Source organism: Anopheles ziemanni, chromosome 2 (genome assembly GCF_943734765.1).
Source record: "Anopheles ziemanni chromosome 2, idAnoZiCoDA_A2_x.2, whole genome shotgun sequence".
NCBI classification, from domain to species: Eukaryota; Metazoa; Arthropoda; class Insecta; order Diptera; family Culicidae; genus Anopheles; species Anopheles ziemanni.
This window is the reverse complement of record NC_080705.1, coordinates 66944432-66961657: the sequence shown is the minus strand read 5'-3', so window position 1 is coordinate 66961657 and position 17226 is coordinate 66944432. Positions and strand designations below refer to the sequence as shown.

The following is a 17226-nucleotide window of genomic DNA, read 5'->3' as shown; positions in this document are numbered from 1 at the left end:
CGTTGACAAGTCAATCTACTCGAAATGGATTTTTCCCGATGAGATGTTTTCTCGCAGCGAAACCACGACGTTCGGGAAAGGGAAGTAATTGCCATTTTTCTGCAATCAAAGCTGGCCAAGCGGCTTGGCGGGATATTGATTTGGCTTATTGTTTGCGAACGCCATTCTTCGTACGGCTACAGTTGTTTTGCATCACGATAGTATCGGTGGTAAATTTTTAAATTGAGAGTGCATCAGAACCCCTGATGTAATTTACTTTTCTAATGGCAAATAATCTTATTTATTTGCTTTTAGTGGCATGATAGAGGTTACTAGTGAGTTTGTTAATAATCCAATCAAAGAGACCCATGGACATACTACCTTTGATTGCCCACGGCAAATAGCAACAGGGAGGTTTATGGTGCAACGGATGCTTTTCGAATTGTTGACGTGATATTCTTCAACAAAGGCATCAAGTTATAGCATCTTTAGTAATTTCTTCCAATACTTCCAATACCAAACTTAACCGTTACTGTATATGCTATACGAGCGAGGGAACCATCTTTTAGGTAACATTTGTCTGTTTAAAGCTAGGCAACTAGAGTTCAGCCCAAATTATCAGCCTACTCTTCTCATCAGTCATTTTATGTACGCTTCTTGGAACAAGCACTTAAAGATCTTATAGACCAAGATCAATCAAAAGACAGGTCGGGACAAAGCTATTTTTGCTCCGCCATTGTTGCGACAGTTGCTTGACAAAGTGTTTACACATAATTTCTAGCATACTTGTGGGAGATCTCCGCCAAAATCTTCGCGAAATAGGTAATTGGTAGTTCTAGATCACAGTATCCATTGTCTTGCGGATAGAAATTGCTCTTCTGTGTGAAGTCATGGGATATGGATCCTGTTGGTTGTCATGATTGGCGAAAAGTGTGTTGGTCTGTCTCATGCGCAGCCTTCCTCCATGAGCATATTTCGAACATACCAAATTTACAGTTGTGCCCTGGCTGCTCGTAAGAGATAAACAAAATTTCAACCAACTGTCAAAAATTTCCCCACGGTTTTTCTCTCGTTACATGGTATGCTGCGACTTCTTTTCCATAGACTTTGTTATAGACGAATAAATGCAACTACTTCTTCTCGTTGTTTAATTTTCAGTTAAATAACGAATACTTGAAAAAAGATGTTAAAAGTTTGCTCAATCGATTTGGAAAATATACAAAAACTGGACTTGATTTGGCTCACGTATAATTTTTTAAATTAAATATGTTCACATTCAGCCCATATGGCTGAAACTAATACAAATGCTCTAAAAGTGTGTTTAGCATGAACATTTATAAAAATAACATTTTTTACAAATATTTTGGGATTGGATCATGCACAATTTGTTTGAGCACTAATTGTGCTGTTTTATTAAAAGTGAACTCTTTTATTTGAAGAAAAACATCACGAGAATCACGAGAAAAAACCGCCCAATTTAAACTTCCGTATCTGAATATTTATTGATTCGGGATGATGCCACACTGCATACTCTTTATTAGCTGGATTAAATAGAAAATTACACAAACATGTTTCCAGCTTGTAAGCAAAATCGCATCTGTATGCGAAGACGATGCGATAGATATTTTACTGTTTTGTCAAAACAAGACCGTCCGTTTTGCGTACCAACTACGTCATCTTCAAAAATATATCTTATCGCAATAAAAAATACTTTAATTGAACCAAATAAACAGCTTATTAAATCATTAGAAAATGTTTAGAATATAACTCGATTAACACCCTGTATGATAGATTGAGTAAACAAAACCGGAACAAAAAGTTTCTCATGTAATCTCAGCACAAAAAAAATACCATTTTGCTTTCAGATTTTTTATTAATATTAATTTTTTGCTTGTGTAGCTGTAATCGGTTGCAATTTCATAATCCAACTCTGGGAAGGAGATCTGGAATGGAGGAAGGATATAAAATAGACGGACGAGGAATGGCCAGCGCTTTATGCTAGGCGGGTATCGTTGCACACTTCAAACGGAGAACGGAAAACAATTATTTAGAAGAGAACAAATATACACGCCGTTACAAATGGTTTCCGGGGATTTTTTTTTTTCTACCGTCCGGGTGTCCGATCGAAACATCACAAAACAGTGCATAATAACCCAAAAGAGTTTCATGTTGCACCCTTTGCTGCCGAATCGGTCGAATGCTGTGGGAGTGTGAGCGTGTCGGGGTGGTGTTCCGTTTGCCAAAAATAAAAATATGTATATTTAATAACATAAAACTTCAACATTCTTCATCGCTATGTACAGTACAGGAGTATCAGGGTTTCACTAGTTTTCCGTTGACTGTATCCGTGTTTGCCCTTTTTTGTTTTTCGCGAAAGCTACCGTCGACATCGGTGTTTCCCCGGGATGGTTTTTTTTGTTTTTGTGTGTCGTATGCATCTTTCTCGGTTTCGGTTTCGTTGGAGAGTTTGATTTATTTTTTCCTTTTTTCCACTACCCTTTTTATCCCTTTTATTTTCGATTGTGACTAAACGTAAATTACAACACGGCGTAAATTTTTTTTTGTCTCATTTGGGTTCGTTTGCGTTACAGTACGGCCCTGGTTGCTGGTCCGTCTGGTATGATAAATTAAATATTGCCCACGATACCGGTTTTGGGGGGGGTCGCATCCGGTCGCTCGATAGGCAACGGTGTCAATAGAACAGGAAACAACACAATTAAACGTAGTCTGAAACACCGATAGCTAAATACATCACACTCCCCCACCATATCTCGTCAGCGTGCGACCGCACAGTATCAGTTTTCGCTTTCGATCGAGGCGTTTTGCTTTACAGTGTCGCGTTGTCCGAATGGGAAGGACCTTCCGGTACGTTGGCATCGATGTGTCGCCGCCGAAAGTGATCGCCAGCAAACGGATCCCGGTCGGTGTCGTTGGTTGACCCCCGCGCCACACCACCAGCCGCTTCCTCCGCTTCGATACTATCACTAGGAGCCGGATGACTAGCGGTAGCATCACTGGAACCGTTGGACGGTTTCGAGACGGTGCCACCGATGGCTGGCATACTATAGGCCAGAGCAACTTTCACTGCCTTCTCCGGCGAGTGCTGCTGCTCGGTGGAGGTGGTGGTGGTCACCTGGACCGCCTCCTCTACGCTGGCGTCCTGCACCAACGCTTTGCTTTCTTCAACCGAAGCCGAAGAAGCTCGAAAACCCGACCCCGGTTGGGATACGCTTTGACTACCGATGGATTGAACTCCGATCTCCGTCGGGGTGACCACCTGCTGGGTCGTAAGCACCGCCTCAGGGAAAATGAAATTGTTCTCCTCGTAATTGCGCTGGTAGTTACTACGCCGATCGACCGGATGGTCCCGGTCTTCGTCATCCAACGGAAGATCCTCCAGCGTTCCGTTGCGATTGTTAATCGCTCCTCCTCCTCCTACTCCTCCTCCTGCTCGTCCTCCGGCAGCCCCTTCTACCCCACCCGCTCCGGTGCCACGGCCTGCCGCCGCCATGAGGACCCGGTTCTGAATCTCTATCACTAGGTTGTAGAAATGATCGTGCAGCGTCAGATAGTTATTGTTGTTGCCATTCTCGGGATTGTTGTTGTTATTGTTGTTATACACAATGCCGGTCCCGGCGTGCCCGAGCCGCGCCATGCCGTGATTGAGGTTCGCGCGCAGATACTGGATCGAATTGCGGGCGATGTCGCGCAGGGACGCGTTGAACCCGTTGATGTTGTTCACCACGTGGTGGCTGCCAAAGTTCAGCGTGTGCAGATTGTAGCGCGGCAGCCGGTTCAGCAGGTTCAGGTTGTTGTTGTTGTCGTTCTGACGGCGCAACAGCCGCAGCAGGTTCGTCCACTGGACGCTATAGTTATGCTGCGCCCGCGGTTGGTTCGGGCGACGATTGAAACGCTGCTGCTGTTGCTGCTGGGACGGTTGCTGTGGTCGCTGCTGCTGGAAGGCACCCAGCTGCGCCTGCGCATGGTCGCTGCGCGTCTGGATGATGATTTGCTGCAGCTGCGCCTGTTGAATTATCACCGGTAGCTCGTAGTGATGGAAGAAGTATATCATCGAGTGCTGCAGCATCACAAGGGAAAGGAGATGAAATAGTTAACATCGGTACAAAATAACTTAAAAAGTTAAATAAAAATGCGACTCAATGGTTCCAATCTAGCAGTAACGAATGCAATGGATTTTGAACTCTAACGAAAAGTTCAAAAGCATTAGATTTGTTTCATTTTGTTTCGACTGGTATTATTTGGAATTTGTTTTACTGTTTTTTTTCTTTTGTACGAATTTCTCAATTTCCACCAAAAAGCTTATCTGTTTGTTCAGGATAGGTAGCGAATTGTAATTTTTTTTTTCAGCAACACCGGGACACAAACGTGTTTAGTTAGAGTAAGAGGACGATGTGTCGATGCTGATTGGAAGTTTCCATTTAGATACTAGATGCTGAATTGAATGGTGGATGTTTGCTTTAAATTGCTGGGTCATATAAAGCAACAGTCAGTTGTGGAGATAGACGCAAAAACAGTGTAAACATATCCGAAGTAGATTGTGTAAATTAGAAATCAAGATAATTTAACTTATGCATCAAATAAGGAAATTCATTCAAAAGCAAACAGATAATTGTAACAAAATCGCTGTTGAGTACAAATCGGGTTGGAGTTATAAAGAGGTAGGGTAATATTGTGCCAAGCACAAATTCAACATTCGACAATTATTAGAATTAGACCTACAAAAAATACTCTTTTAAACTATTTTTTAAGACGACAATAATAATATAAAACATATCTAGGGAGTTGAATAGAAGGGTTTTGAAATTGAGAGCAAAAACTAGTTCTAAAAAGTTTGTGACCCATAAATAAATGCAAATGCCACAGACAAATTATAGTGATATTAAAAATAAGTTATTTTGCAAGATAAGCTTTTGCTTGGCCCATCCGTTTAACAAATATTATAAACACATTTTAATTAAAAAGATTGTACTAGAAATTGTGCTAAGAATGCTTAGTACGCAACATGTTAATTTGATATAAACATTTTGAAAATAAAAAACTAGCATCGATGGACTGTGCTTGGAAGTGTTAAAAAATGAGACAATAATTCTGAAATAATAATAAAGCAAAACAAAAACCTAACATAAAATCCGTACGATTTGGTTTTCAAAAAAAAAAAAAAAAACTTAACCTGTTTAAAGCGGTGTTACTTCTTCTAGCTTTCTACCAACAATTGATATCGTTAAAACCTTTGCACCCCCTCATCCTCGTCCAATCTCTTTGGAAAACAAATCGGTCAATTACTCGAGCAATTTTTAATCCTCTCTTCCCGCACCGTTAGCTTATTAGCAGCTCGCGAAGTGATGTATTGTTTTATAATTGGATCCACGGTCATCCATAATGTACAAATAGCATTAGTGCGGCAGGAGGAGGGCCGGTGACGTTGTGGGTGGTGGTTTAGTTTCTTGTTGCTGCACCGTTGCACTTTACTTGCGCTGCATTTTCCAGCAGCGCAAGAGTGGAAAGAACAGGCGTCATTCAAGCGAATTATCACCTCACACCGATGGAGGGAACTGGCGGTTCGATCAACTTCTTAGCGATGGCGCGTAAACGTAAGCTCTAGGGAGAAGACTTCCTCATCGTGTCCGCCATCATTGCACTCCGTCCAAAGGCTGAGGGGGGAGAAATACTTAACGTGGCGAGGGGAAAAAAAAGAATACGCTCCGGGGAAAGGGTCTCTCCCCCGTCGACGAATGAAACTTCAACTTTTATTATTCGTCCACCCTATGATTAATGGTGGCGGCAACTTTCCCCATTCTTTTCAATCCATCGCGCCGGAGTTCAATTTCCCGCGGCTTCACGTTCATCTTCAATTTCGCTTTTCTTTGGCAGAAGTTAAAAACAGGCAGCAAAAGTAAAATGAAATAACACAATCGCACGAAACCGAGAGCTCGTAGCCATTGCCTGCCTGGTATCGCCATCCAATCTTATTGCTCCTGCCAAACGCACACGCCCAATTCCACCCTTTTCCAGGGCCATGGGGACACAACGCCACCAACCGAGGCATCTATTTCTGTCGAAAGCTCCCAAAATTAATTGGATTAAAGAAGTAAATTCTCTTTGAAAATGTACCGCCAACCGAACCCGACCTTGGCTGTGGCTGTGTGTGTGTGTGTGTGTGTGACTCTTTTTAGGGCCGAGGCTGGAGATGCTGACGAACGTTTGACAATAATCCTCAAAAGCCCCGGTCCCGAATCCTAGCACCACCCGTGCGTTTCGCATTTTGTGCTATAGCAGAAAGTTACAAAACTCGAGCAAGTTACACCGGTTGACTTTAGTGTAAGACCCTCTCTCTCTCTCTCTCTTTCTTTGACGAGCCTGCGGAGGACTCTCCTATCGAAAAGACATCACAGACTCAAGCATTTACATTCTCAACATCAGATTGCCATAATTATTTATTCGTTCAGGATTGCCTAATCTTTGAAGCGAAGGCAAGCGAACGGGAAAAAGAGGGCAGACATTCCACGGTGTTAATATTTAACTGTGCCCATGAAAGCCGAAAGGGCAAACGTACAACTATGCCACTTAGAGATCAATTAACGTAGCTTGACAGTGTTTCAATTAAACAAAACCGATATTCCACCTGAAACGACGACCACACGCACGCAGCATAAACCGGACACCGGCGGACCGAAGCACGACAGACCTTTTCGTTCCGATAAAATAAAATACCGAAACTTGTTAATTGCTAATGAATGAGTGACCATTTCTGGTGATCGCTGCCATGGCGTGACAGAAGGTCCCTGCGCTGTGCTTTGGCTCCGGTCGTTTATCGGGGGCAAAAGTTTATCTACATGCGAATCCTATCTATTATTCAGCATGCGAAATGGCGTAGCTGGAACTGTTCAGGTAAGTGTTCCGTCCAAAACATCGTGAGCTACGGCTCACGAATGGTGAACGGCGAACACTGGGCGTTGGGTAACGTTTGTTGGTCGTAGGACTGTTTCTTTGTGGCCTTCCGAACAATGTAAGTAGATGAAGGAATTTTCTAACAGTACAATTATCAATAGTTCGAATTAAAAAAGCATGTGGTAAATGAAACACATGTGCTAGACGCACCAAAGTCTATTAAAACTTTGACTTCCACAACTGCGTCGCTTTTCATTGCCGTTTTCATTATGAAAAGTTTGAAACTTGATGAAACCTTAAAAAACTAACAGCACACGGGTGACATTTCTTGGACACGTGATTAGCAGGACATCCGTAGCCAACACTTAACCCGGAGTCATTAGAGTCACTGTATTCGCATAAAACTTTTACCCGCCACTCGACTGTGACCGCATGACGTACTGGGCGCCTCCATTCGCCCCCAAAACCCTAACACGAATCGGTTGTGCTAAACGATTGTAACCGTCGGATTATTATCTAACGCAGCCGGTTCATGAGCGCTTTTCGTCCGATTCACGTTACAAAACGTCCATTCCAAGGGAGAGAGCTCACGTGCACCGATCGGAATCCGTACCCCGATGCCGCGTGTGAACCAAACCACCCCGGTTTCGATGGTGCAGGGGGAGGGTTTTTGTTGAACATTTACGAAACCCCTACACGGACTCTCGCTGGCTGCCATTGACAACTTTTCCCGGGCGCTAGGTTACGATGAGCGCCTGCCTTTCCGACGGCAAAGTCCCGTGTGCTCACGTGTCGTAATTAGACTTTTCACGTGCACAAACCGCACCGGGGGTGGAGCAGGCGGAGAAGGGTGCTGTTGCTAATTTAACGTTCAAAAATATATCTCACTTTAAAATGACACTTCCTGCTTGGGATTTCTAGCAGATTTCATTTCAGATAATAAAAATAATTTGAGCCAACTTTAAAAACTAGTTGTAATGACAAGCCATGAATAGGCAATATTTACGTAAACGTTTTCTTCTCTTAACACGTTGACTGCCATGGCTATCATTAGTTCTAAAAAGTTGTTATCCCATAAATGAATGAAAATGCAACATAAAAACTATAGTAATATTTTATATCAATTCTTTGGGAAGCTAAGTTTTTGCTTAGCCTTCAAAAATCGTTGGTTAATAAGTGTTATAAACAAATTATATTAACACGTTGACTGCCAAGCGTTTTTAGCACAGTTTCTTAGTACAATCTTTTCTAATAAAATTTGTCTATAAAGGGCACGGTAAACGAAGCGTAATCGCTGGTCTCTCGTGTATCGTCGATATTCAGGCCAAGCGTCATCTTTGTTTGTTTATGTTTTGCGATTTGGTAAAAATGGCAACATTTGTTGAAGCTACTGCTATTTTTTTGTTGTTTATTGTAATAAATACAAAAACTACGCTAAATAATCATAGAAATTTGATAACTAATCACGGATGAATGAACTATTGATTCGTTTGTTTACGTTCTGACAAGATTACGCATGCGATTATAGGGTAGGTGAGCCAAAATTCTTTTTGACAGATTGACCAGCAGAATACCACGATTACGCTAGCGATTACGCTTAGTTTCCCGTCCCCTTAACGTTTGTTAAACCGATGGTTTTCAAAGGTTAAGCTAAAACTTAGCTTCCCAAAGAAATGATATTAAATAATACTATAATTTTCATCTTGCATTTTCATTCATTTATGGGGCAAACACTTTTTAGAACTAATGACAGCTGGCTATCAAAAATGATAGCAATGGCAGTCAACGTGTTAAAAAAGATTGTACTAAAAAAGTGTGCTAGAAACGCTTGGCAGCCAACGTTTTAACAGTGTGGCTGCCAAGCTGTTTTTGGTACAATCATTTTTAACAAAATTAATTGAATTCGATAAAACCAACGGTTTTAGAAAAAAATAAGTCGATTAAGTTTTCCAGAGAATACAGTTTTGGGATTTCTACAGTTTTTATGTTTCCCTATGTATTTATTTTAAGAGAAACAACATTCTAGAACTCATGCCAGTCAACGTAATACATACCTGAATAAACAACCAAGATGTAACCAACGCCAGGCTGCTGTACTGCCCATTGAACCGGTAGTGGTATGCGTAGAATGAGAAGTGGTACAAGTAGAAGAATCTAAAAAGAATAGAGTATAAAAAAGAATATAAGTGAAAATTCTAGCAAACCAAAGTTAGGTAATGTGACGGTATTTAGTAGTATAGATTGATTTCGTATGCTAAGCATTTTATTATGGGGATCATCAAAATGTTGTCTCACATCCCAAGTAATACACGAGTATCAAACATTCAAGCACTTGATATTGACAATAAATTGAAAGAAATCAGCTAAAGTTTTAAACATAGGTAATGTCAAGAGCTAATAGTACTTGCATTGATCGCTGTTCACATTGTGAAAATTGCCATCAAGCAGAACCGACAAAATTAAGGTTCTTTTCAAAAATATCAGCACGCGTCATCATTTTCGTGAAATCATACGCATGTGTCATTTTCGTTTCCTTGCCAGCCTGGGAAGGCAACGCGTGGTCGTGGTCGAAATAAAACGGTTAAGCAAATTGACACAAGCAAAGAGACCGGGCCACGATTGACGGGCGGTTCCGGTTTCTTGTGGCATTCGTGGCAAAACTCCCTCCCTCCTCCAATCGATCCGTTTCACTTGATCCATTTCCAGCGAAACGCCAAGATGATCGCTTTCGGTCGAAATCGTCAAAGCGTCACGCTGCGGCTTGCCAACATCTCCGCCAGCTTTTTCCAGAATCTCCATCCAAATTCCTCAATTTCGCCGTTGATATCCTTTCGCCCCCGCTCGGTCCGTCGACATACCTCCGAGTCTCACCGGACGGGAGTAGGGCCTGTCGATAAAGCGCGGATAAGTGGTCATAATTTTATGAAGAGGGTTAATCGAACGAACAACCGTCGTCGTCCTTCAGCGGCGGCGGCGGCGGTGGATGGGGTCGTGAGTACGTTTTATATTTAGGTCAAAAATTTATTCAATTTCCAGCGACCCTCTACCTCCGGTCACCCCACAAACCCTTCACCCTACTATACCGGACATGACCCGTTACCAGGCACGGGATGGCCCGATGGGATGATCTTTATCAACGGCCGAAATCGCCGCCAAAGAGCTCGGGAAAAAGGAATGCACACCATATACATGCACACACATACAGACGACGGTTCTTCAATTGAGCCGTTTTTCGAACCGTTGTCTTTCTGGCCTGTCAACAGTCCTGCCATCATATCTGCCATCGGCGTCCATCCCCATATCCGGCCCTTTTGCGCTGATGATCTCACAACCAAGGGTCGAGCATTTTTAATGTCACTCTACGGAGCGAGATTGCTTGTGGGCAGAAAATAAAGGGAACTGATACTAACGAAACAAACAAGCCGAAGGAACAAGAAATAACGTCTCGGAACTAAAGGGAAAGAGAAGTGCGGACAATGAAGACGGTGACCGTGAGTGACGAAAATATGTTTTTCCAAAAGGTTCCCCGCGGTCGAGAAAATGGATAAGAGTCGCAAAAAAAGAAAAAAACGTCGTGTTTCAAGATGAAGACTAACCCAAAGGGTTCATTCGGTTTGCGTTATTTTTACGCATTTCATGTCATATCACATGGATCCTCAATTCTGCGCAACACTGATCCCTTCCTTGAAGCGCACCAGGCAAGGACGAAAAAAAAGGATTGCTTTAAATATTTTATTTGCTTCAAAAAAAAAAAAAAACACTGCGTGCTGTCGAGTCTTATGGTTGTTATCGTTTACACTAGAGGTAGAGGTCTATTTTAACGGCCCCAAGTTGGGTTGGGGGAGGAATCCGTTTATCAAGCCACTTTCCGGAAGGATCTCGACAAAAATCATGATAAAACATTTGCCCAGTTTTTCCACAATCGCTGGATTGTGTCACTTTTGTGCTGTCAAGGTAGAAAGTAAAATATCAAGATTGTCACAAACCAAATCGGCGATCTGCGGGGGGAGCAAATAAGCAAATGGTCGCCATCCAAAACGACGAAACGGTACCGAAGTGGTACAAGATCACCAAGGAAGGCAACTTCAAAGATCGGCCCAAATGGGACGAAAGTAAGTGTAGATTGAAAGCGGCTTGTCCCGCCAGAGGTTATCTTCGCCTCACTTTCTTCCACGTGTTGCGGATGCGAGTGGGGGGGGGGGAAAAAAGACGAGTCAGAAGTCACACCAGAAGGGGAGGAGAATGCCATTGAAATGCCTTTGCAGTCTCCACCGATAAGCCCCATTGCATCTGCTCTGGTCTTTTGCATACACACACACATTGAAGCTCGACGAGAGCATTTTCATGCAGATTTCGAATGAACCTTAACGACATTCCGGTGCACCTTTGTGGCGTGTGATAGTGCAAAAAGGGTTTCCAAATGCAGAAGCGCGTGAGGCAGCCTGTTGCTTGCTGCCATCCAGGCGAAACTTGAGCCTTTCCTGAACCCAGTACCTCCTCCTTCTCCTCTGGCACGCCCGAAGCACGTCGAACGTGTTTCGTCAACGGCTTTGCCAAGATTTTCTCGTTCTACGAGCGAATCTCCAACCGGTACGATTTTCATCGGATTAGGCGGTGCTGAAAATCTGAAATCTCCTCTGGAATACTTAATCAGACGGGCTTTTCCACAACGTCCCACCAGGCCAGCTCCAACGAGCGGACAGGACGAACATAAACCATGCTCGACCGAACCGTTGGGTCAAAGCTGTTCCCAAATGCGATTGGAAAGCGTACATCGGAAAGATACTCTCTTGCTAAGCTCGTGCCGAATGTGAACATGCATCTCCCGATCCGGGGGGTTTGAAGAAGTACTTTTCCGCGCCGGAACCCGTCATCTCTGGGGGGTGTTCCCCCGGTGAAGCTCCTGTGATTCCTGTGATGCAAGCATACACACACACACACACAGCACAGCCATACGGGACGGCATTCCATCGTCCGACACCGACCGGTAGGAGTTTCGCCCCCGGTGGGGCGAATGATAATTGACACTAATTCGGTAGTTCGGTCAGTGGGAAGGTTAATTGCATAGTGGCCTCGTGGCTGCGGAGCCACACCACCGTTGGGATGGCTGTACCTAAACCTCCCTTTCCGATGGCTTAAATCAAAAGCGAGCTTTGATGAGCACTTCATCCTACGAACGGACGGTGGTTTCAGGTTGAAGGAACGTTGTAAATGGAAGAAATTAAAACGAATTGCTTCAACGCAGATAAAACGACAAATGTCAATATGTAATGAGCTGTTCGGTTTGCAAATAATTCGACAACGAGCGGAAGCGTTAAAGATACACGCATTTTTACTTTGCTATTTATGCTTGAAAACAACAACCCCTATATTTACCATCCATTTTTTTCCAAGAATGGCACCGTTAGAGACACGAGAATCTAAACAATTTCATGCACGCAAAATTTCAACCGACGCTTGCTGGTGCTATCATGAAGCGAATGTATTTCGTCGCGGTTCCACGAGACCACGACAATGAGAGTGGAAAATATTAAAATTAAATATCGGATTCGGTGCCAATTTCCGGTAAGGATTCTTTGCGGACCTCCGAAACCCGACCAAAATGAGCGTGTACATTCCAATCTCCCCCCTCCCCCCGGTTGTATGGAATTCCACACAAACGTATTTTCTACCATCCACCGACAAACGATACATTGAATTTTTATATTTCCAGCTCAATCCAATATGTAGCGAAACCTAACTAGAGCTACGGACGAAATCTAGCAATAATTGGGCTTGCACTCATAATAAAGCTGACGAGGAAAAAAGCTCACACACATTGTGATCGTAAATTTGATCATTTCCATGAATTTTGTTCAACATGGAGCACAAAGGTCGCACATGGGAAGCTAGCCAAGTGCTGGGAAATTAAAAATACCATTTTGCTTCGGTAGAGGCAACAGTAGGAATAAAATTTGCATCATTTGTACCACACATACGTATTCAAATTACCGATTTAATTGGATGTGAGATTTCCCTGAAGGGAATCTGTCTAATAACAATATAAACCCAAATCAGGATAATTTTGAATGGATAACATTATTTGATTGATGCTAGCAAACATTTCATCGGTAGAAAATATCACGCGTAACAGTTTCTATGGTTTCGTCGACGAGTAAAAGAGCAAAAGCATTATTTTGCTGAGCTGATTCTGGTTGATGCAAGCTAAATCCTAAATCCTACACAAACGTAACGTAATTTCAAACGTACGAGCAAATGTTGTCCAAATAAAAAACCTTTGTCTATCAAATATCATATTCCACTTTAACCGTTACCTGAATTGTGGTGTTCTCAGTAATAAACTAATTTTGTCTAGCATTAAGCGAAAACAGTGTGTTTTTAGGAAACAAAACCAGGGGTAACCATTTACGACGGCGGTCCACATGAAATTTCTCCACATGCCATCTGGTGAAGGGAACGAATCGTTGTCATTAAAATGCCCGAAGGCCACACACGCTGACATTACGAACCACTTAGTCACCCAGGAGAACTCGAAGGAGTACGAGCGATCAATTAAAATGTACCCGAAACGGTCCTTTTATGCTCACACCGTGGCATAGCAAGATTCGTTTGACCATTTTATGCGCCATTAGTTGAAACGCGGTGACCGTTAAAACATGGCCCGCCCAGGGCTCTCGCTGTATGGCGATGCAAAAAGAAACCGGTGCCGAGGCAATTTTCCGGCCATAATTCTCACCGAGAGAACCACCTCCCTGAGAGTGGCCGGAGCGACCGATTGTCCGGCGAAGGAGATGAAGACTTCACCCCCCTTTGCTGGCGGCGGCGGTCGTATCGAACCCGGTTGGGCATGATTATGTAAGTTAAATGTTCCGAAACGTGACAATATCCAGTGGCATCGCACACGAACCGGTGTGCCGATGTTGGTAGTTGTGCGCACGATAAAACCAATTAATATAAATGTAATCTCTTAATCCAATCATCACATACACCGAACACCATATCAAACGGCTCTCGAGCTCATCGATGAACCGACCCAGAGACACCGACGCCGGCGCGTCAAGAGAAGACAAGATTCGATGGTACCACACAGCACCTGAGTGGTTCCCGAGCACGGGACACGGTTTGGCAACGTGGACGAACCGAGGAAACAAAAGCATACGAACTGGCTGACATAAATGCACCAGGTCTGGGTGCGGCCCAGCCTTTCCGGGAGGGTGTCTGTGATGTAATGGAGCGAATCCACAAACAACGACAGCACCGAAGACAGGTTGTATGAATTGTGTGTGACGCTGTGGGCAAAAGATGCTACGTGCCCTGCGGAACCGATCAAGAGGACTGGCTTCGAGGCTGTCTTGAAAATGGACCCGACACACATTACGTCGGGGCGGATGCGTCCGGACCAGAAACTCCCAAAGCTAGAAAGCACGTAATCGACGAAGCCGGAGGTCACGGAAGCAAAGCGGGAAATACCAGCCATGGGCGCACGCACACACACAGACACGCACTGCTGGCGTGTGATGGACCGATTCATTTGCCATTTCAACCGCACTAAATTATAATCCAAATAGAAACATCGACCACTCGACCTTCGGTCCTCTCGGTTGTAGACAGGATTTCATTCAATGCTAATCGTACGTACGGAACTCTATACACCAACTCTATTCACCGAACGGACCGCCAAAGGGGACATACTGCATCCGGTTTCACACACCTCCGGAAAAGATCCGCAGGACTGGTGCGAAATAGACTTTGCACATGCATGAATGGGCGTTAGTTGGAGGGTTAAAAGCGAGCGAGATGCAAACAAACACAATCGGACATGTACCACAAATGATTCGAACAATTGAGCATGCCATAACATCACACCACACACGTCCCTACTATATACACCGGAAATGGGATGCTCTTAATTTTCTAGTTTAATTTAATTTTTGCCCATCCAATCTGGACGCTGGAGTTTGGAGGGTGTCGGCGTGGTACGGCGAAGGGCGCACGGTTCCGAACGGAACTCAATTTCGATGACTTTTGACCAACGAATGGGAAAGGGTCGAGCTAAACTATAGGGGAAAGTGGGGCAAAATGCCCCGGTGGAGTAAGATGTACCGGCATGTTTTTAGCTGAATTAAGCAATTTAAACCCAAAATTAAATAATGTAATGTGTTGATTAACGTATCTAGTACATCCTACGTGCATTTTGTGGCACGTCATTAACATCTCATAAAAAAAAACAAGAAAATACAAGTTGACACTAAATTATGTAATATTTATATTAGATAGTCAGTCCTCCCGTACAGGGGAAAGTCCGGTCTCGGATGAGACCCACGCAAGTATTGCAAGTGTTAAAATTACTATTTATCTACTACATGATTTAGCTTTTTTATGTATGAAGTTCTGTGTACACTAAAAACTCGACCAATGCTGAACTGTCGCTTCTGAAACTTTGCACACATTAAGTTTAAGTACTGCAGATTTTGTTGAAGGTTTGTTTGATCGCTAGTTTTTGATAAAATCATCTCAATTTTACTATTTAAATTCAGTTTTACTAACACAAACAAAACAAGCATGTAAACAAATGTTAAGGTGTATCCAACATAGTAACCCTAAGGTTTATACACCAAGGGGAATTTGATGAAATATCAAACATTTTAAATATGTCGTTATTGTAACTATTAAATTCAAACATATTTTTCAAGTATAATATAAAACCATAATTCTTTTCTCAATCCCTTCGTCACCGAGCAACGCCGGGGCGTCAAGCTAGTATAGTATATTTTCAATCAACCAGGCATTCTTATGGAACTTGAACTGTTTTAATAATCTCAAAATTTTAAATAAAAGACTGAAAAAGACGCCCTAGTATTCAAAATGTAAAAAATGTGGTATGATGCACCATCAAAACACAAGTAAAGCCTGTCTCATAGTAAATTGAGCCAAATAAAGCGCGCTACTGTGGCGCCTCTAGTGGCGTCCGCCAGAAACTAATATTTTTAGTAGTATTAGTGAATAGTAACAATCAAGTTGTGCAAGTTTCAGATCTGTACTATTGTTTTTCGCTAAATGCCGTATAATGGAAATTGAACTACCCAAAATAAATCCGCACAAATAACTGGAGCGCCGGTGGACAGATTGACAAGGTTTGGAATCCATAATAAAAGCAAAGAAAAATTAAAAGTATTTTTGCTTTTGTACAGTTATACATAAGGTTTGTTATAAAAATAGGTTTTTACTTTTTGCATGTTCCCTGTTCTTATAAATTCACGTACTTTTTTTGGCCCATTTTTCGACCTGCCATTATTCCAAGGTTGTCTTGGAGTGGTACTGGGCCAATAAGATCACTTGGTACCAAAACCAAATTTCCCAGCGTTTCACTCCATAAAAAAAATCTGGGCAATCACAAAACTTCGTCTTAAACAAAGTGGTGAAACAGTTACAGATGTTCTTGGGAAGAGGAAGTTAACGGAGGTTGCGAAAACGGTGTCCCATTCCACGCCATGGGCGTTAATGCAGGGGGAAAAAAAATACGTGAATTTAAAAGAACAGGGAACACGTAAAAAGTCAAAACATATTTTTATAACAAACCTTATGTAAAACTGTACAAAAGAAAAATTCTTGTCATTTTTTTGTTTTTTATTTTAATGGGTTCCCGGTATATTCAATTTGCTCAGTTGCCTTGGTGCTATAGTATTTTGTGCGGATTTATTTTTGGTCGTTCAATTTCCATTATACGCCATTTAGCGAAAAACAATAGTACAGGTCTGAAACTTTCACAACTTCATTGTTACTATTCATTAATACTACTAAAAATATTAGTTTTCGGCTGACGCTACTAGAGGCGCCACAGTAGTGCGCTTTTTTTGGCTCGATTTACTATGAGACAGGCTTTAAGTCAATGTTGGGTGCACGCATCCACGCATTGTTGATTTAAATATGTCTTGTGTTGAACATGTGTTGCAAGTATCAAAGTGAGGAATATTTAATAGGTCCTAATACGAAATTTGGGTAGATTTTTTGTGGTGTTCAACGGTGTTTTCATTATTTAACTTTTATTATTATTAGGTTCTTTATTCAACATTCAATAGGTGAATTACCCCAATGAATCGTCAGTTTTAATAAATAGTTTTGGATGCTACACTACAAAACTCAAACCAATGTGGGATATATGGGTTCAATATCAGAGTGTTTACTCGTCCCTCTTCATTTACTAACCTTTAGACAAGCAACCTTAGTCCTTCTCCTGTTTGTTTTGGGTCGTCTTGCCCCCATGTTTACGTCGGGGTGCGTGCTGCCCGACCGTTCGAGTCATCTTGCCCCACTATTGTCAACAGAGTCAAAACCATA

At 42.6% G+C, this 17226-nt stretch overlaps 1 protein-coding gene across 1 annotated transcript in view; it reads right to left on the bottom strand.

Annotated features, from left to right (window-relative positions):
• Window positions 1-2570: 2570 nt before the first annotated feature.
• Window positions 2571-17226, bottom strand: part of LOC131292771 (membralin) — a 49004-nt gene continuing 34348 nt past the window's right edge. The window contains exons 10-13 of the mRNA XM_058320888.1: window positions 8943-9042; window positions 3580-4057; window positions 3475-3516; window positions 2571-3402 (exon numbers count right to left, since the gene is read on the bottom strand). Coding sequence (XP_058176871.1) covers window positions 2807-3402; window positions 3475-3516; window positions 3580-4057; window positions 8943-9042 — 1216 coding nt within the window. The 3' untranslated portion in view covers window positions 2571-2806. The remainder of the gene's footprint in view (window positions 3403-3474; window positions 3517-3579; window positions 4058-8942; window positions 9043-17226) is intronic.